Below are 21754 nucleotides of genomic sequence, written 5' to 3'. Positions count from 1 at the left end.
TATTCATTATGAAACAGTCTCTAAGTCTGTTCTTGATTGCCAAAACATTTGGAGGGAAGAAGGAGGAGAAAGGTTGCAGGAAATTAAGTCACTTCAGTCAAAGAACTGAGACTCTTAACTGCTAATTTTGTATAATATAGGTGACTGTAACAGTATTGATGTGAATAGGGTAGTTTCACTTAGCTCACATTCCTGTCCTATTATGGTCACTGTGAACTTTGACTTTATTGACTGCAGTAAGCGCCAGCACAAGCAGCCCTGGTGCTGTGCAACTGGAAATTTCACTGGCAACGCCAGAATGCAGAAATGTAAAGAAAAATAACAGCCTGTTTGATCCAGATGTAAAGAAAGAAATGGTTAGATATCTGTTCCCAGGCTTTAACAGTTGCATGTTTTTTGAAGTTTTTTTTTTCTTTTTTTGTCTCCTTAAGCAACTTAGTAAATTAGCCTGTTTCTTTACAAACCACCCTAATAGCTGTATCTTTTACAGAATGTTCAGTAATGATTTTTTTGCTGCAAGCTCATAGAAACTTTTTTTCTTTTTTCCTTTGCACTTCCCCATAGCCTTGCAGAGCTGTGATATTCTGCTGTAGTCTGTCCCTGGCGGGCATCTTTTCCTGCTCCTTAGTGGATAAAGGCAAAAGAACTAGGATTTCATTTACATGCTGAGAAATAAGACTGGATGGGTAGGTGGGTGCAATTTTAGTCAAAGCAAAAGTGATTTTGATTGTTAAACTAAAAGCAACACACCCAAATTAGTATAGCTGAGTGCCCTGATATTCCATCTATTTATGTATTTTGGTTTTGTCAGTTTCAGTTTTATTGCTAATTTTCAAGAAGCTGAAGCTTTTCTCAAGTTTTTATTATTGGAGTACCTTTTAAAAACATTTAATTTTCTTCTCCTTTTAAGTACTAAGAGGAGTACGAAGATGAAAATCAATACTGTCTATCCATATAAGGCAGCTGATTCAAGATAGTTCCTACAGAAAAAGGCTGTTCTGCAGCTGTTACTTGAAAATTCCTCTTGGTGTGGATAGTCATATTCTCTAGGAAAAGTGCTTAAGCTAAATCAGAAAACAGGCCTGTGCCTAATAAATAGATTCCCCAGGGAGTCATATAGGGAAGGCAATGGTACTCTTAATTCACACAGCCTGATTTACTTCAGAGTAACCGCCTACTTTCAAGCTCTGAGAAACCAGAAGATAAATAAAAGCTGAAAAAGACTCTTGTATCAAAAAACAGGTGTGCAGTTTTGGGGTGGGTTTTTTGGTGGTGTTTTGTTTTGTTGGGGGGGAGAGGGGGAAGACACTGGTTTGGGGTTTTTTGTAGTTTTGTTGTTGTTTGGGGATTTTTTTACCTCGTGTCTCACGGGTTCTGAGGTACCTTTAGCTCATTTATGACAAATTCGGTGGAGTTAATCTCTGTGTGCGTCTTTATGTACCGCAGGCTGTGTGAGTTTAAAGGCTGCACAATTCAGTTTATGCCTTCCCAGCACCCACCACCGCAGAATGCATTTCACCCACCTTGGTTCTTCCCATCTAAATGTGAAATGGTGGTTTCTATTTGTTCTGCTGCAGATAGGATGTTTTGTGATTTCTGCATGTCTAATTGCACTGGCTGAAGTAATGAAATTCCCTCTTTTGTTTTGGAGGATAATCAGTAGGATTGCATTTGCATTGCTTATAAAATGAATCACGTAAGTGAAATTACATTGCCCACATCTCATTTTGTATCGTAAAACGTTATGTGGTGCAGCTTGTTTTCCTCCTTCCCGGGGCTTCTCGTTGTGATGCTCTTTCTCTAAATTTCAAACTGCAACTATTTGCCTTTTGTACTTGACATAGAAATTTCTGCAGCGTGCTCCTGCATCTGCCATGCCAACTAAAATTTTGGTAGCGCACAACATACGGATTTGGAAGAAACATACAAAGTTTTCAAAGCTTTCAAGGGGAATATTGAAAAGAATATTCTGTTGCATATAAAGCATTATTCAGTAGGTCTGTACAATTAGCAACAATCTCCAAGTCATAGGTGGCAGTGCCTTACTACCATTCACAGAGAGAAGCTGTATATTGAGAGGTGTCCGCTCATTTGGGTTTGGAATTGTTTTGTAGAAAACACTGAAAACAAAATGATTCTGTTGTTCTTCCCTCTTTTCCCCTGCCTTTGTTGCTGGCACAGAGGCAAAAGTAAATGCATTTTTAAATTGAGTTTTCTAAAAGTATCCCTGAGGTAAATTTATATCTTGACTATAATTCATTTTTGGATTTATTTGATTTTTGGGGATATATCTTTGGAAATAAATGGTTTAATGCAATAAGAATAATTGCTTATTGCAGAAGCCAGTAACAGTTCTGATAAATATGAATGTCCTAGATACTCCCACCGAGCACTTTTAAGTCATTAATTTTTATTACAGAAGTATAAGCAAAACGCAAATGTTCTTAGATAACCTGTAACACTGTGGTTGCCCACAAACACGCTGTGTATTAACTGCATGATTGATAAAACTTCCTGATCGTATATGCAGCACTGTTTCTGGTAAAATTGTATAAAAATGATGTGTGTCAAATAAATGCCACAGTCAAGTTAAAGTGATGGTACAACTAAAATAGTCAGTGCTGGTTTTTATCTCTGAGGTGTTTTATATTTTCTATAAGAAAACGTTGGTCCTGATTTCAGCAGCCTCTGTCATGTATAAGTACTCATGGAAAATAAATGAGAGCACCAAATAATAAGAGAGATTTGAAAAAAAATAAAAGGGGGAGGAAGGGAATCAGGATGAATTGTGTATTTCCAAGGAGTATCTCCAGCTGGAGTTACCTTCGTGCAGCTTTCTGCTAGTGAAGACATGAGATGTTTTTCTTCCCCGCCTGCTACGGCTTTATCTATCGAGCTCTTTCTCACTTGAACTAATGTTTGTATCTTGAAATATTGTGGAATGTATACTATTTGACCTGAAGTTTCCTTGTCATAAGTTATTTAATACTGGAGAGGGAGAGAAGGCGGAGAGAGCTATCTGGTAGAATCTTTTTAGCTGGGAATGCATTTGGCACAGTGTTTTACGAATAAAAGAACCTGCTTTCAGTATCTACGGTCCAGCCCACTGCAGCCCCCTCCAATGCAGTCGCCAAGGAATCGCAGCGTTTTGTTGGTTGAATCCAGTTCTGTCTGGGACTGGATTTCGTGTTAGATGTGCGTCAGGGAGGTGCTGTGAGCTGTAATGAAGACAATTGCACTGGAAAGAGAAAGGATAGAAACGTTAAAGTGTTAAATTCTCTCCAGCAGAATTTTAGGCCCAAAGTTGTCTCTTAGGTTTGTGGGTCTCTAGCAAAGTTTCTGTGAAAGGTTAAGTGCATATCTTAAGAGCAGAAATTGTTTTTTGGAAGTTAGGTGGGTTTTTTTTTTTTTTTTTTCCTCTTTTTGGTTTGTTTTAGATTTTTGATTGTTTTTTTGGTTTCTTCCTCTGCAAAAAAGAAAATTATATGAGATAAGTGTATATTTTTCTATATGCCCTGGGACTGATTGAGATCTTTCATTATTCTAGATCCAGAGTTCAAGTTGAGCATAAGACAACTGGTGTCAAAATTTTTTGCAGCGTAATTTCTAAGAGTACACAAATATTAGGCCAGCTGTGTGACTTCAGAGCATGAAAGCTTACCTAATTCCAATTAACCATTTCAATGTGGTACTGAGCTTTTTGTTAACCTGGATGCTGAGTAGAGAGCTGTATTTTTGTGTTGGTAGAAGGCAGTCAATAATCTCCTCTCTATTCCTATTAGACACTAGGACTTAACTTTAGGAGAGCTAAATGGTGTCTGAATATTATCATCTTCCCTGTAGAAAGCTTCTTAAACCTTAGGAGGTAGACAAATGAAAAGAAACCTTTGACAAGGGCTGAAATAGTTCATATACATGAGACTGAGTGGTGGAAGGCCTTTTAAGACAGCAGGGTGATTCTGAAGGGTTTTATTTAGTAGGAACACAGTGTTAGATGCTCGTGTTTTGATGGGATGCATTTTATGACTAATACCTTGGAGAAGTTTGTTAGAGCTCCGATGCAGGAGACAATACACATCCTATCAGAGACAGATTTTTGTACTGGTGCACATACACAAATTCATATTGCAGATAACATATGATGTCTGCCAATTTACTTCTCTAAAATAGTATGTCATGCTGCACATGCTATTTCTTTTTGAGTTTTACGTTCCAGTCTGTTTGTTCGCCGATCTCCTCCTAACATCGGCGACAGTTTCACAGGCGTGCTGATGGCATTCTGTGCCTTTAATAACTCAAAAACGGGAGCTGGTGGTGTTTGCCCAGCATGAATTGCCTCTCCTTTGAACGGGCTTTTTTTGACTCAGTTCCATCACCCCTGTGGAAGTCAAACCATGAGGGAGAGCAGCAGAGAGGCTCGTGATTAGTAGTCTGCTTGGGAGAGGGCTAGCCCTTTGCCTGCATGGAGATTGAATTGCATCTCATCCCTTGGAGAGGGTGATACCTGCAGGTCAGGAAGCAAAATGACTGAGAAGGCTGAGGGCAGAGTTTCTGACTTGCACTGTATACTTAACTTGTGGCTTAAAGAAGAACGCTGGTATTTCTTGAGCTGAAAGGCAGCAAAATTTCAAGTAGCCATTATACCTTAGACCAAACATGTTCTGGGGGAAAAGAATCAGAACCAACCTCAAACTTCTTTGCAAACACTTTGGGCTTAATCCTGTGGGTTTCTGAAACATGAAGATGGATTTTAGATTTAATAGCAAATTCCAAAGAGAATGCACCTTCAGGTCCACTTGCCCAGTTTCCCTATTCCATAAGAGTTATTGTCTGTTTGCTGAATTTATAATCTCCAAGAAAATACAATTTATTATGCATATGAATTCTGTATTTTATGACATTCTGGGTTTGATTCCTAATATAAATGGGCATCAGAAATGGAATACATGCTACAGTACATGCTTAAACAATTCTATTTTGACAGAACCTTGTGGCTTTCATCCCTCTGATCAGAATTGTCCTGATTTCTGAGGAAGATGGCATGTCAAGTTAGAGCAACACCAGTTAAATGTAATCTGTGCTGGAGATCTGCTGGTTTGGGGGTGCATTTTTTTTTTCCATTGCATGTTGGAAAAACTGTTTTACTGTTGAACCAAGGGCTAAAGCCTTCTCTGTGGTTCTGTCCTAGAAGTAAATCCAGCCCATTTTATGATTCCTCCAGTTGAAATGATTGGAGGAATACCACACATTAATTTAGCCTCACTCTTGCTAAATATATCAAAATGCGTATTTTTCAAACCTCATTGTCCTTAAATTAAAATTTGATCTAAGCTTGGGATGCCAGGTTGTACTTTCTGAGTGTATTTCATGAGTTGGTGTTTGGATAGCCTGTAGTAGGGAAATAAAAATCTTTCAGTGTGGAGACCTTATTGACTTGCCCTCCTAGTAGGTGCAGTTTTGCCAGCAAGTAAGTTCTGTCTGGGTGAGAGAAAGACATAATTTATAGCAGCCCCCCAACAACAGCAGCAAAAGAATAGGGGAAAACTGCTTCTTAATGAATTTTAATTGAAATCATACCAGCATAAGAGTGGTTTACTATTTTATTTAAAGGAAGCTTCTGTCTGGGCCTTAGAGTGATGCTGATACTGATATTGAAACATTTCAGTTCTGTTTTACTTCTCTAACCTTTGGAGAGCCACTGATAGCTAAATTTTAGAAGGTATTTTGTTGATTTAAAAGGATTTTTTTCTGCAAAGGGATGGTTAATAGAATTTTTAAAAATGCTCAAGCAATTTCATTTCTGAGTTCCCATTAGTATCAAAGACAGAGGTTAGGTACTTCAGAAAAGGCCAGCTGACCATTTGCTCCTCAAAGAACACCATGAAAAATTTGGATTTTAGCTCTTTCTGGTTTTATTACTGACCAGAATCTGGGGTTAACAGAGTTTGGACCCTTAATTAGTTAAGGTTTAAATTAGGTTGAGAAGATATATTATTATAAATTCCTTATAAAGGAGAGTTTTCTTAAATTTACCCAAATGATGACAGTGGGTAATATAGGTCTTTTCTGTTTAATCTCATAAATCTCACTGGAAGTAAAACAGCTCCAGAACTTGTAATAAAAAGATCCATCATTTCCCTGCAGCTATAATTGTTGGAAGCGTTAGCAGTAAGCTGCTGAGCGATGCATTGAATCCTCCTGTGGGTTTGTAAATGTAATTTATTTTTTTTTTCCACATTGCACCGAGACACAATTAATGCCATTTCTGTAATAAATATCAGGCCTCTGTTTTACAGTTTCCAGAACCCTCTAAGGCTTTGGTGGGTGACATATGTACATGGAGAGGTGTACATATCCAGAAGAGGTGGGGCTTCCTAGCAGATTTGGGGTAGTCTGTTCCTAGATATGTGCACTTAGACAAATAAAATCTACCAGTGAGAGTGTTGAAAGGTATTTTTATCCCTTTGTTTTCAGTCAGAGAAGAAACCAGATGTTGGCTTGGTGTTTGAGCATACTGGGAAACAGTCAAGTTAACAAAAGCATTAATATGTATGATTTAAACAATTAAAGGCTGACAGTGGCCAACTAAAGCCGTACTATATTTTGGCATTAATTTTGTTTATTGAGAGGAAATTAGTATTTGGCTTTGTGTCTTCAGCATGTGTTGTATCACAAAATCAGCTATGTGTGTATGGGCATGTAAGTGTTTTTCTGATGGGGGAACTTAAATGACACTGCACTGGTGTTCATGTTTTGAAGATTTGTAAATTAGGATATTAAATTTTTGTTTCAAAATGTAGACACATTTACAGTTTGCTATAGCCCTTCTAGTCTGTGGCTTTAAAATCTCAGTTGAGAGTTATGAAGTTGGCCTAATGGTCCTGCGGTTTGCTTTGTTTGTTTGTTTTAAATAAGAACAATTACACTTCTTTTACTTTCATTCTATTTCGTGGATGCTGCCAGGCATGCAGGTGCACCTCATGCTTTTTTTTCTTCAGCTGAGAGAGTTATTGATAAATTTTAACAAAATTAATTACGCCACAGGTTTCACATGGTCGCCCTATTCCAGGACTTGGGACTGGCTCTAAGAGCGGTAACAAATATCACACCATAGCAAAGCTGTGAGACTTGGATACAGAAACAAATACATTAAGCACCGTAGCAAGCAGTTTTCACAGAAAAACCCATTCTTTTCTTCTGAATTTTCCATGCCAGAGGGAGCATGTGTAGAGGCAGAGGTATGAATTCAGAGAAAGAAAAACCTGAAGATATAGAAAGTATATTGCTTTTGTTTTCCCATTTCGAAAAAATTGTCTTCCATTGCCTTAGCTGAGGAGGGGGAACTAACAGTGCTAAGAAACAAGCTTTTAAAAGTGTTTTTGCAGAAAATATTTTTATTTTAATGCTGAAATAAACATACCAAGCGAATTGGCTCTTTGAAGAAATATTTTGTTTGCAAATTTTGAAAACAGGAGTTGCAAGAAGAGTATGAAATCATACAAAAGGGAGCTAAACTGCAAATAAATGCAGTGATGACTATTCACAGGAAGTACGAGTAGGATGCTTCTGAAAAGCTAGTTGTATTGATATGTTTAAATATAGAGTAGTTACTAGTTAGGATGTCTCCAAGTGACTCCCAAAACAGAGTAAGTGCAACAACACACATGGATTTGTGTCACTGAGACACACAAAGCAGTCACATGCAGACAAGAGATTTTCGCAGAGGTTCTTCTGATCCAGCTCCCAGCTGAGAGAGCGGAGAGAAGAGACCCTTTGTTTATTCTTTTACTTTTATACATTTCTGGGTCTAGCAGAAGATTGGCTTTTTGGGGTTTCCACCCCTCAGCCTCAGTGGCCAGACCAATTGTCAGTTACAGTTGCTTTCAGGTTAGAAATATGCAAACAAAGGACAGAGAATGAAAAACATAGGATTTGTTTATGTTACATCTGTGGGAAAGGTAGAAAACTGCTCTTAATATTGTACAATAACTGAAAAGATCTGACTCCATTTATGAAATTCAAAAAGGCCTTAAAAAAAACTCAGAAAAACCAGGGGAACAGATTTGATGTGGCACACAGACTTGGAAGACCGTGCTTAAATAGATGTATAACAAATACTTACTTAGATGTCATAAAAAACATACCCACAAATTCAGTCACAGATACAGCCAGTGGGGTAACTGTTGAGATGAAAAGCCAGAGTATGGTGTGACCCAGTCTAGGAAGGGCATGAGCCCGTATGTCACGGGGCTATTCATGCATCTGGAGAGCCCAGGAAGAGTAAAATGACGTGTTTTTCTGTGCTGCCTGCTGACTTGTTCACCTGTAGCAATGCTAGCAGAACCAGCTTGCAGAGTGGTGGGTCGTAAGCAGGAATAATGCTGATTTGAGTTGTGGGGAGTGGGGGTGGAGGAGGCATTTTCAGCATCTGTTAATGTTTTGTCCAGCGTAGGTGCTGCATTCATCTGAGTGATTTACTTGCCATTAGGAACTGGACATTTTGCCTGGCTTAATGTTTTAAGATTTTTATTCCATCTTCAAGGATGAATTGGTTTCTTGGGAATCTTCTCTAAGAGGGTATTTGGAATCTGCATATCTCAAAACCTGAGAGAGCAGGGCAGTCTGTGGGATTTGGCTCTCCAACCCCGGGCATTCCCAAGGACTGGCTAACCCAGCCCAAGACCTTTATTTTCAGCATTTGAACTCATCCATGCAGAATTATCCTTTACAATCAAAACTGACTCCTTTCAGGAAAATGGTGCTTGTGTGTTTCCTGAGTTTTTTGAAGCAGGGTCCCAGCGTGGCTGTGCCTGCAGCTGTGTCTGTAGGAGGGCTGCACTGCCCTGCCTGTCTCAGGGGAGCTTTCCAACGCTGCTGATTTATAAGACATCGTTATGAGTAACTGGTGTAGACTTGGGTTGAAATGCACAGTTAACATGTCTGTTCCCTAGCAAGACATCCTAAATCAAGTCCTTTGCCCCTGTGCCTGTGGAAGGCCCAAGGTGCTCCTCTTCTGTGAGTTCCTGAATTCAGCCCCCACTACCTGTTCAAACCCCCTCAATATCGTGTATGTTGCTCATTCTTGCTTATTGAATCTCTCGCTTTTAAAGCCATGGTGAAATTTGCTGTCTGCTGGGTGAGGACAGGGTACAACCCCAGGATGGAGCAGTCCCAGGGAGCGGCACTGGGCTGCTGTGTGCACAGCTGGCAGGGCAAGGGGCAGCACTCAGCCCCTGACTCACACAGATTCACTGCCTTGGAAGTACTGTGGTAACTGTGGGTGTGGGGAAGGGGCTGCTGAGTGACACCTGAGCAAGCCAAATCAGAGCCTGGTGAATGCTGTTTTCCCATGCAGTGTGTGAGGAACTGCAGATTGGAGATTTCTACCTGAGGGACTCAGTGAGAACCACTGGTGGTAAGGGCAGTTTAGTAAAGCCAAGTATTTATCTGATAAACAAGGTTCTTCTAGAAGTGTATGAAGGTTACATTGTCCCTTCTGATTCCTGAACCCTTGTCATAAATGCATTAAATGTGACAGATCTTACATTACTGTCATGATCTCACAAAGCAGTCATTGCTCAACTGCCTTATGGGATTTCATTCTGGCTCTTACATAAACTTTTTAAAAAACAGCCCAGTGCCTGATTTTCTAGGTGCAACATATCTTACGTTGTTTTCTATTTCCCCATTACTGTATTAGTCCTAATATATGACCATTTAAATGATTCTGAATTATCTCTTACTGTATCTTTCTATGAGCATGCTGTTCCAAATGCAGTAATCGAATAATCTGTAAAGTGTTTCAGTCTGCCATATCAAGAAGACTGAAAAAAAAAATAAAAAAATGAAGTGTTTGAGGGTCTCAGTTAGCTGGATGTACTGTTTTTGGAGCAAAGGTAAAGAATAAGTTGAATTTGTCAGGTATGTGCTCTGATTCAGCGGAATGGTGGTGGACAGGGCTGAAATAATTGTTTTATCTGCTGTTGAACTGCAGTAAGGGTCGTATGCATAACTGTCACAGAGGTTTTAGCAATGCCAGCATGTAACCCCCAGCTGCTGGTTTGTAAGAAGCTCAGAGCCCAGGAAGAACGGGTGATGCTCACAGCCCAGAACCTGCTAGTGAGCAGCGTGTCCCCAGGAGCTGTGAAAGGGCAGTGCCTTGCCTTCAGAGCCCAATCCCCTTGGGATTTCGCAGTGGGAAAGGAGACTCTCATATTGCTGTTTGCCGTGCTGTAGCTGTGGATGAAAAGAAAACTTGAGCCTTTAGGACTGGCAATAACACCACTTTATTAAGTTTCTATTGAAGGACTATTTTGAGTTAGATAAATGGGTGGACTGAGCACAATAACCTTCAGTATCTCTCTTCCAAATACTTAGTAGGCAAGCGTTACTGAATAAGAGAAGGAAGCTAAGACGTAGAAAAAAGGTTACTTGGCAACATCATAGTGTTTGTAAAGAAGAGAAAGAAGGGTCAGGGACTTAATGAATTTTGATTATAGAATTTTTTGTAAGTAAGTCATTGCATGAATAGAAAAATCCTAAACCAGATGTCAGTGTCATACTCTAATAGGGGTTGCCTCAAGCAGAACAGGGTTGGTTTGGCTGCAAACTGCAGAGAATAGCAAAAGCGTAGCTTCTGTATACAAACAAAATTGGACTCCCCAGGGCAGGCAGTGCTGGTCATAGCTCAAGCAGAGATATTCTGAACAAATTCTGTGGTGATGATGAAAGCTGGTGTTCATTTTTTTTTGTGTTGTCTGGAGTAAACACACTCGGAAGTAGGGAAATGTTGATTTGGGAACCCCCATATTTTGGAAGGAAGACACCATGTAGAAAAGCACTATGGCCTCTGATTGCAGTTCTGCCCAGCTTGCCAGTACAAATTCAATTTTTTTCTCTGGAATAATAACCTTATTAATTTCAGACCCTTACTGAGGAAAAAAATCCATCGATTCTTGGATTTTTGTCATGGGTTTCTGCAGTGCTAACCAGTTGCATGGCTCAGGTAATTGTACCTGGTGCTTTGGGTGGAACAGGAGGTACAATACCAACCCCCAAAAAGAGTTATCTACCAAATTCTCTCCAGTCCAGCTGGTAGCAGAATCTGTTTTTAAAATAAGCATCATCTTGGAGAGCCTGAATTTTGGAAATTAATTCAGTGACCCATGTCAATGAGGTATGGTACTTTAATGGTAAATACAGATTGATTGGAAAGACCTAATTATGGCACCTAGGAAAATACATTCTAACAAGTATCTCCCCCCTACTGCTTCCCCCTCTAATATTTTAGCTGTGGATATTCTAACAAATATACTAAATAATTAATATAATATAATTTTTAAAAATCTAACAAAATTAAATCAGTAAAAACTTGTTAGTAAGTGCATTCTCAGGGACAGTTTTCCACTGGAGACCAGGACGTACCCATATGGAATCTGCTTTCTGGAACCACTTTAAAACTCCCCAGAGCACAGAACTGATTTGTACCCTGGGGGATGCTTCTGGTCTTTCTTACCTATGCAGAGAGCTAAAGTTCAAGTCACTGGTAGAATTTTACACACAGTTCAGTGTAGAGTGAAAACTAAATGCTAATTTAGTTTATAGTTCAGTAAACAAAAGTAGTACTTCAAAAGTCAGTATTTTCTTAAGGTTTGTGTTTTATTTTCTATTACTGACCATACACCTCATTATAACTGTGGGGGTTTAGGACAAGCAAATTCACACTGATGTCTACTGTTTTTTCTTTTCAGTGTGGAGAGCAAAACTAATAAAACCTGTTTAATTTTATTTTTACTTTCAGGCATCGATTTTTGAATGCCTGTTGTGCCAGTTTGTCCAAGTAAATCTTAGAATAGCATTATTTTGGGTGCTTTAAAGTAGGTGGAGCTTGCTTTCACTAGCCTGCTAATTTGAGATGTAAGTGGACTATTATTCTGACATAACTCCTAAATACCTCAACATTTCTAGCTGAAGCTAAGCTCTAACCATGATCAAAGTGGCACATCAATGGAATGAGTTGAAGTTTTGTGAAATTGGGATGGGATTTTCTGTGGCACTAATCCAGATGCTGTGCTATTCAAGCGTTGAGCAAATCAAATTATGGTAACTCTGCAGAGAAATAATTGCTATTCCAAAGTAGGCAATGGGTTGCCTTTTGTATTTAATTTATTCTGTTACAAATTAGACCTTCTAACCACTAAGTATGCATAAAGCATTTCTCTTACCTATTATTTTTCCCTATTCTGCTTAGAAAAAAAGAAAAAAAAAGTGACCAAAACCCAAATGACCAGACTTCTGTGATGGGTCACAGGTAGTTGATAAGATCAAATTACCAAATGTAGTTTGCAAATAACCAATTGAACTAGATTTTTAGCATTGCTATAGAAAAAAAAAATTATATGTGGTTGCTTAGTGTAATAGCACATCAGTTCCTGACTTTATAGATTCTGGAAAGACAAGCTCAGGATTTTGTATGAGTTTAGGAAGGTGTCAGTAGACTTGATTCTGCAGTTTCCAGCCTTCATCAAAGCACCCCTGAATGTACTTTATTGTGTGTAAACAAATACTCTGAGCTGGAATCTGCAGGAGTATTATCCTGGTTTGGGGCAAATTTAGGAGAAAACCTCTGAATGGGATCCCTCTAGAAAGCAGATTAAAGTGGCCCCTCCCCTAACTGGTCCAGGACAAAATTTCCATAGGAGAAAAGTAGAAAAAACTGTTTATTCAGCAAGCAAAATGTTCACAAACATAAAAAATGAATAATATGGAACAATAAAACCTCTTGCTGCTCTGAAAAGAGATGGCAAAACTAAGAAAGTCCTTGCTGTGAGTGCAGCTCAGCTCGCTCTCACTGATCCCTCCAGCACCGGAAAATGCCGGTGGGCCATGGGTGTGAGCTCCCGGTGCTCTTCTGGGTTTTCAGTCCAGAGCAGCTTTATCCAGTCCCAAGAAAAAGGAAAGAAAACAGTCCAGGGAACTTCTCTGCCTCAGCTAGCTAAAACCAGCTAAAAGCAGAGGAGATCTCTGTCCCACTGTCTGTCTGTGCTGCAGACACACAGTCCAGGAGCGGAATGTGTAGGAGCAAGCGCAGTTCCTGATGACAAAGTGTGCGCATCTCTTTCTCCCTGCCTTGCTCTCAGAACCAGTCTTTAAGGTACAGAACGCGATATCCAACATAAACAGAACAAATGATTGGGGATACAAGCATCATAAAGTCACCCTAGGACAAGTATATATGCCCTTGAACAAAGTCAGCTGCTAAGCTCAGGTGAGAGCCTGTTCCTGGCCCACCTGTGAGACTTCTTATTTCATGGCCCCTGTACCTGCTCATGTGTAAGGCACAGGATGTAAAACATCTGAATTCAAAGCCTCCTAAATCCATTTTTTCCAATGTTTAAGTATACTTCAGTGTCAGGAAGTGGCTGTGTCTTGTGTGTATTTTAATCCTCCTTTCCTTACCAGGTAAGTTTTTAAGCGGCACTGCGGTCCCTCCTGGGTTTTTGGCAAGGTTGTTGGCAGAGCATGGTGTGTGTCAACGGATGTGTGGCTGCTTTTGTGGAGAGAGATGTGTGCTGATATCTGAAATAATGGATGTGAGGGTTTTAACCTTGTGACTGTTACGAGATCTTTGTGTCTGCTTTAGGGTCGACCCTATCCCATATGACACTCCAAAACCAGCGGGCCACACGCGCTTTGTCTGCGTCTCAGACACGCACTCCAGAACAGATGGCATCCAGATGCCTTATGGGGACATCCTTCTTCACACGGGCGATTTCACCGAGCTGGGACTGCCCTCAGAGGTCAAGAAGTTTAATGACTGGTTAGGTAAGGAATTACTGCGTTTTGGTGACCCCAATTAACCTCTCCTGTCCAAGTGTCAGTCACTGCCTCCTAATTGAATTAGGGCACTCGAAATTCTCCCCCCACCCTTACTTCACTTGCCTTCATGTGATGTGCTGTTTCTAGCCTCAGTATAATTCTGTTAATTAAGACAAATTTAGAGACTTTGCTGTATTTCTGCATTACCCTGGGGAAAAGATTCTGTCATTGCACGACAAGAGCTGCGCAGCCCTTTGGGAGTGCTGAGGAGGTGGTGGCACCTCATACAAAGGATACAGTGTCCCATTGGCAGATGCTGGGGAGTTTTGTATCCACGGCCAAAACTTCTGCTCACTGTATTTTGGGCTCACTGTAACTTACAGCAGCGCTGGAAGTTACAACATACTTGGGAATGATGAAAGTCCTTCTTCCCACAATACAGCCTGACAGAATCAATAATATTGTTTGGAAGAGGAGAATATTTTTGGGGGTGATATTCACGTGCTTGCCCCTTTGAGTTGGAGCACTGACATTTTAACTTTGATCGCGGGCAGTCAGCATCTCTTTCGTAGAATGCCTTTCATATTCTGCTGTATTTGACAGCAGTGCCCTGACAGCATATTGATAGAATTGAGGGCAATTAAACAGCAATAGCAGAAAACCAAAATGAAAGAGGGGAACTTGTGCAGGAAGCTCCTGTTGTAAATGCCACTGGCAGGGTGGTTGTGCACTGCCAGGTCACCTCTTACTCTAGAAATACCCAGAGCTGAAGGTGACTTGAGCAGCTGATTTTCAAGAAACATTAGAATGAATTTACAGCATTATATAAAAAAATATTTCAAAGCATAGCTTTGTCATCAGGCTTTACTGCACTCTCTTGCCTGCTGTGTGATGGCAGCATCTCTACGTGCCTTTAATGGAATCATTTTATTGCATTGGAGTTCCTTGGCTGACCCTTCAAGAGATACGTAAGGAACATTCGGATTTACAAAAGAAATTTTAAATAGAAGAACTTTTACATTATGTGTCTTGACATCCTTCTTTGCTTTTCCTTCACACTCTTCTCTTTACCTGACCACCTCTGATTTCCACAACCCTATTTTAATGAGTGTTTTTCCTGCTGCACATGTGGGAGTGGAGCTTTCTAATCATACCGCTGTAACTTAGTTTTATTGTTCTTATTTCTAGAAAGTGACTAAATTTGATAGGCTCAAAACTATCCTTTTTCTGGGCATGTAATTGCAGCTCCAGAAGAGGAATTGCCTTTTGGAGAGCACAGATCTCCCTGAGTGGATTGCTAAGGGCAGTATCTGGCCACCTGAGTTCCTCTTTGGCCCTTGAATAATTTCACAGAGGCTGTTTTGATACAGCCAGAGCCTGTGGCCAATATTTGAAAACACTCAGTGCTGCATTAAGCCAGCCCAGATAATCTGCCAGGGTGCTTTCACCCTTCTGTGGGGAATCATGCAGTATTGGCAGCCACTTGGCATTTGTTGTCTCTAACAGGGGGTTCATGATGATATTATTTTAGCACACAGGTCCTTGGCTTAATATTCCCAACAGAAGAATTATAAGCCTTTGAATAGGTTGTGTTCCAGCCTCAATAATTTTCTAGGGGGCTTTCTTCGCATATATGCATAATTCTTATAGAAGACAATATAGCATTTATCAGAGAAAGCAGCAGATTTCACTGAAATTGGAGACTTTAACTGTGTGAGGGCCTGCTGGCTTTGGCCTCAGGCTTTCATATTTCAGATACAGAGAAAATATTTTTTTACATGCAGAAAAGTCCGCTTGCATTTTCTCATAGATCTATGGCAATACCAGTTATTAGGTTCCTGGCACAGGGCAACACAGCAAATTAATTCACCCTTGCGAATGTTGGTGAATACTTGCTTCAGTGCATCTTCACCAGGAATCAAACCACCAGGAATCAAAACACAGATCAAAAAGTCAAGCATGTCCTTTTGCCTCTCTTCAGATTCCTATCTGCAAAATGTGTTAATTGTGGTTTACCATTTACTATGTTATTATTTACTGTGTGTATTGTGAAGGTTTAATAACCTTCAAGGATGTGAGGTAATGATGTGCCATAGTTAAAAAAAAAAATATGTACCAGTGGCAGGCAGGAGCAAGCAGGATTCCTTGTGCTTCCTCAGTAGCATCTTTTTTTCACCATAGTTGGTAGGAACCGTATTCCAAAGCTACACACTGAGAGCTGCCATCAAATACAAGGTGGTCCTTACAGAAAAATGTTTTTCTGTCTTTCATGGGTCTGGTTCTCCCCACTGGCAATTGTTTTGTGAGGCTGCAATGGAGACAAGGCATCTGTATCATTTATGTCATGAGGGAGAGAAGCCAGATCAAAGCTGGATTTCATTCTGCAGCTTATCTTACCTACTGTGCTAAAAAACAGAGTCTTGCCTCCATTAGAATTATATCATGGGATAAGTAAAACACAATAACTGTCCATAATTTTTCCTGTCAGTAAAGCCAAGGGGAAAGTTAAAAGATGATTATTCTGAGCTCCTGCCTTGCTTATACTTCATTGGGCATTACATAATGCCAGAGTTATACAGGGCTAAGAGCACATAAAAACAGACCTTAAAGCTCTGCACTTTTTTATTTCTTGAGTCTTGCATCCCTCTGCAACAATTTGGGTCTTTCACCTGGGAAAAAACTGTTCAGCATCTTGTCTGTCCATTTTATCAATGCTCATCCTTCTTCCTTGTCTCCACAGCCAAGCCATGGAACTTGTTTCCCACACTCTTCTTTCTCACTCTCTTTCTCACTCTTCCAAGTTCTCAGCCCTACCAGCAACTTTTGCTAGTTAAATGCTTTTTCCCTTTGGCTGTTACATTTTCATTATTGGTTTTGCATGGAAGTCATCTGGGCTTATACATTGAATAGCCTCTGTGGTCACTTAGTGATTACATACACTGGCTGAGGTAATTTATTCACTTTGTTTTGGTGTGAACATGTCCCTTGGGTCTTGTAACTGCTGTAATCACTTGACCTTAGGGACTATTAAATGCTTTAAACACAGTTATTTTAAATTTATAATTGTTTTCATTAAAAATCTTGTATACTAACTTAAATAATTTTGCAGTAAACACAGCATTATGTGCTGAGGAAGAATTGAGATGTTATTCTGTGCCAAATATATTTTTTACTGAATGTTTCAACTTACTATTATTATCTCTGTTCATATTTTTCCCATCCATTCTCATTCAGTCATATATGCGAAATGAAATAGAAGAATATCTAATTATAGCTCTGTCTTCATAGTGCAATATTTCCTTTTCTGGGTGATGGAAAGTGATTGAATAACTCATAAGAACTGAAGAGAAAGCGAAGATAAATTCAAGCAGATAGATCTTTAATGAGTTGATATGTTTATTTTGCTCACTTACTATGGGCCTGATTGTGCACATCCTTGCTTGCGTGAGTAATTTGAATTCAGTTCAGAAATTTTTTCTCAAATAGCCCATTTTGTACTTTTTTGTTTAGTTATCATACTGTGTTCATTTTTTTTGGTTCTGGTTTGTTTGTTTGTCCCCCCATGCAAGGTTTTTATTATAAAGAATATTACTGCACAAGCTAGGCAAAATCTTGCAGTGGTACACTTGGGTAAATTCAGTAGGTGACCTTACTGCTGGTTATTGTCTCTGTGGAGCTGAAAGCTGAATTTAGCTGGGTTTTTCCTGAGTTGTTCTATGATTTTGCAACTTGTTTCATGTTTTTGAAGTCTCGCTTTTGTTCTGAATGTTTATTTCTTTTAATTTCTTTGGCATTATGACTGCAAAAACTTTGTGAACTGTTTAGTGGCCAAATACGTATGGGTTTGTACAGGGCAGTATTTCTTTACCTGTAATATGTGCTTGCCTCTAGTGTAAACACTGTTGCTAGAGCTAAAAAAAATGAGCTTTTTTCCCCCCAGTGCTGTAGTTCCGTGATCATGTTATTTGAAGTGAGAAGAAAAGAATGATTATATAATTTTAATGCAGAGGTTTTCTTGTTACACTCTGCAACTGCGGATGTGGTCCTCAGCAAAATATTGTCAATTATTTTAAAGTTCATTTTTGTGTGACTATTAGTAATTGAAAATAGCAGCATCACCTTGGAATTGCTGGTTGTTACATGGAATAGATGATAAAATGTAAATGTGGTGTTGCTCTCAGAACTATGGACAGACACTTGGTTCCAGTCTACACTTAAATTTATGCATTAATGCTGTGGAAATTTGAAATTATATTCAAAACTGTTAAGCCAGACACCTGCCAGAATGTGTTTGATATTGAAGATAGCGTAATTTAATTTGAAAAAAAAAAAAAAAAAAAAAAAAAAGAAACCATACCAGAATAGTATAATAGTAAGATCAAGCGCTTTTCTTATGACTATTTAAAAATGCAGGGTCACATTCTACTTTTATCCTTCTCAATCTCTCTGGTCTGGCTTAGTTATCTGGCTTCATCTCCTCTCTAGGCATGGCTCATTTAGGGTTTAGAGTAAGTGTGTTGCTTTTACTAATGTACACTGAGAACAGTTTCAGTGTGATGAAGTGTTTGTTCTTGAGGTCTTTTGCTTTATAAAAGTATATTTCTGATGTGAATTATTTTGGCATCTGACATCACACTATTTTATAAAAAAACAAACCAGGAAGTTCTAAATTTCTCCAGATTCAGAGCGGTATTAGCTCAAAGTATTCTGGGGTAATTTAGAACCAGAAGGAAGCTTGTGAATATTTTAAAGTTAAATTATGGCAATAAAACCAAATCTCTTCCTTTTTTATAAATTGATTTATTTCTGATTTGTGTTTTTACCATCTGGAGCGAATTTTGAACTCTATATTGCTCTACTTGTTATAGCTAGAATGAATAATTGACTAAACATAAAATACCACTTTGATGAACAAAACTCTGAGCACTTGACAAAAAAATTGCATTCATTGCAAGTGAAAGAAAATGCTGAGGTAGCTTTAATCCTGGAAGTACGTGTGAGTTTTGCACAGCTGTTCTGGGAGAGAGGCGAGCAACTCTCTGGAAAATGTATTAGTTCAATTTTGGAAGCAACTCTGTCTTCTGTGATGGCCCTGGTGAGGAGCTTCCTTAGGCATCTCCTGGGATGGAGATATTTTTAGGGCTTGAGCTGGTGCTGAGGACTTGTGAGTTTTTACTGATTTAGTAGTTTTCTGGGTTAGGTATCACACTCTGTCTTTACTATAAAGTTTTAAAAGACTTCTTCCTAGAAGAAGTTATTTAGGGTTTATTACCACGTTACCACTTAAGAACATTTCTTTTGCTTTTGTTCTGACTCCTACTGTGTTTAATGCCATGGTTAAATTCCCATTTGTACTTAGTTTTCAATTCCCATATGGCTTGCCTGAATTAATAATCAGTGCTCAGCTTTTATTTCCATATACCTTTTTATGATATATTATTACTAATTTTTATCTTTGTTTTTTCTTCTCAGAGAATACCAAAGTAGTTTGAATGTTTCATTTTATTATATTTATAAAGTAGTGGGGAAAATACAAACATATTGATTTTTGGTAAAGGCTAGATAATTTTTCTTGATGTAGCAATCTATTGTGCAATGTGAAAACAAAAGTAGGAAAAAGTACAAAATTCTCCTTTTGTGCCATGGTTTTTATAGCTGCTTCTTCATATTTGTCCTCCACTCTAAGTCAGGTAGTAGTTGCTTTGTGGGAAGCAGAACCCCAAAAGTGTAACTTAGAAGGTAAAATAGAAGCAATTGGATAAAATGAATGCTGAGGTAGTAAAATTTCCACCGACTAAAATGGAATTTATGCCTGAGGAGCAGTGTAAGATCGTTTATATCTGATCAGTTCTTTTTTGTTCTGCTCTTGTTATTCCTGGCAATTCTTCTTAAAGAGATTTCTCAAAAATCTATTTTTGCTATCTCCTAATGGTCTGTAGAGAAATGGAGGGTTTTTAAACTGTGTTTGCTACTAAAGTATAAAATTCTCTTTACAAATTGCCACGGTCAGTCAAACCAAATATAAAGGTGTTATTTGACAGCCATTTAAAAACTTGGCTGAGGTAAAATGTGCTTTCAAAGAGAATAATGTTCTGGAGAGAGTAGCTCTTTATAAGTTAAAACTAATATATTCATTTGGTAATTTTCAATGAAAGAAAGGAGCCAGTGAGCACTGCAAACTATTGCACAATTCTTCAATGGATTTTCAATCACAATAATTGCTTGGTCATTTCTTGGATCTGCTTCCCTGGGCTGCTAATGTTGTCTTAGAAGGGGGGAGGGGATGATCAGGTTTCTTATAACAAGCTATAACTAAACTAAATTTATAAAAAACCCCAAATAATTCTTCCTTTCAATTCCCCCTTTCCCGCAAATCCACTTTGAAACAGAAAAGAGATTTATGGTTGCTGTATTGACCAGGCATGAAACAACTAATGCCACTCAAACAGAAACTTTTATAGACATTTTCATCCGATTCTTCCTCCAGTACTGCTGCCACAGCCACATATTGTAATGAGAATGATTTCAGTGGAGAGCAGTCGAAGGATGGATTCTTTGTACATCCACAGTTTATTTTTTCACTTGCAAATTCAATGTTGCATCAAAAATACAAAGTGCAAAAATACTTCTCTCCTACATTTTCACGCTGTGCACACGGTGTATGAACAATAGCTAATTAAAATAAGTCTTTCTGTTAGTAGAGCATCACATTCCAGGCTGGAAAGAACAATGGTTTCGGGGTGGAGGAGTTGCAGTGAACGAAGAGGGGTTGAGGCTGGAGAGAAAGCACTGCGGATTTTAGTATAATGTGTAGTGTTCAAAGAAATTTTATTTCATCATAAAGATTAGCAGGCTGTGTAATTCAATTTAAAGCTGGTTGGCAGAGTTCTGTCTATTACAAAGCCTTTTTTTTATTTTTTTTTTTTATTTTTTTTTTTTTTTTATTGCCACTGTTTTTTTTATGTTGTATGTGACTACAAAACCTAGTAGACAGCAGGAACGATCTTTGGGTTTTGTGCTTCCCCCCTGCCTTTTTCTTTTCCATTCTGCAAGTTAGGCAATATGTGAGATTACCTTAAACAAAACAGTCTTACCAATAAAATACCAACCTGGATTGTTTTTTTTTTTTTTTTTTTTTTTTTGGTTGTATAATTTTTTTGTGGCCCAACAGGCACTGAAAGTGAAGACCTGCTGAAAATGTTCAATTGAGGGGGTTGAATCAAGCTTAAAACTCAAACGTTAGCATTTATTCACACTGGTTGTGGACGTTACTGTGCCGTGGAAAAGCAACATGCAGCAATTTATGGTAATGCAAGACTGGCAGACCTTTATCTTACAGTAATTGCCTGTACTAGGGGTTTAATAAATGTTCCAAGAATTACTGACTTCTTTTTTTCTTAAAGAAAAACAGAGAGCTGCTTATTGCTGGCTATAACCAGCCTGCGTAGCTTGTTAATTAACCCTCTTGTTGCAGTGGGCTGAGTGTTGGAGCTTGGGCAAATCCTGCATCTGAATGATGTGTCTTGGCACAAAAGGGCTGTGAAAGAGAGACCACAAATCCCATCCTCCCCTGTCATGCCTGCTAGGAGACCTTCAAACCTTAGTTGCCCGTATTTAGGGAGTAGTATATTGGTTTTGGGGGAAGATGTTATGGTTGTGGGCACTGCTGGTGGGGAGAAAAAGAAGAGAACCCCTTTTCCCAGAGCTAAAGGAACTTTTGTTTTCTTTGTCCTGCCCTGTCCTGGGCATGGCAGTGAATAATGGCACCTGCTCTGTAGGGTGGCCACAAGAGCCACCGGCAGCATCCTCAGCCCTGGTCCGAGGCTGGGAGGACCCTCTGTGCTGCCAGACCCCATGACACCAGGCTGGGCTCAGCGCTGGGCTCACGGGATGGCTGGATCCTGGTGGCCCTTCCACAGCTTTGGGAGGGCAGTTT

The 21754-nt window shown here is 39.1% G+C and overlaps 1 protein-coding gene across 3 annotated transcripts in view; it reads left to right on the top strand.

Annotated features, from left to right (window-relative positions):
* The window catches only part of MPPED2 (metallophosphoesterase domain containing 2), a 103267-nt gene that overhangs the window by 23620 nt on the left and 57893 nt on the right, over nucleotides 1–21754 (top strand). For all 3 annotated transcript variants that reach the window (XM_040067461.2, XM_040067462.2, XM_040067460.2), the window contains exon 3: nucleotides 13643–13824. In XM_040067461.2, coding sequence (XP_039923395.1) covers nucleotides 13643–13824 — 182 coding nt within the window. The remainder of the gene's footprint in view (nucleotides 1–13642; nucleotides 13825–21754) is intronic.

This window comes from Hirundo rustica, chromosome 6 (genome assembly GCF_015227805.2).
Source record: "Hirundo rustica isolate bHirRus1 chromosome 6, bHirRus1.pri.v3, whole genome shotgun sequence".
NCBI classification, from domain to species: Eukaryota; Metazoa; Chordata; class Aves; order Passeriformes; family Hirundinidae; genus Hirundo; species Hirundo rustica.
This window is presented reverse-complemented; position numbering and strand designations above follow the sequence as displayed.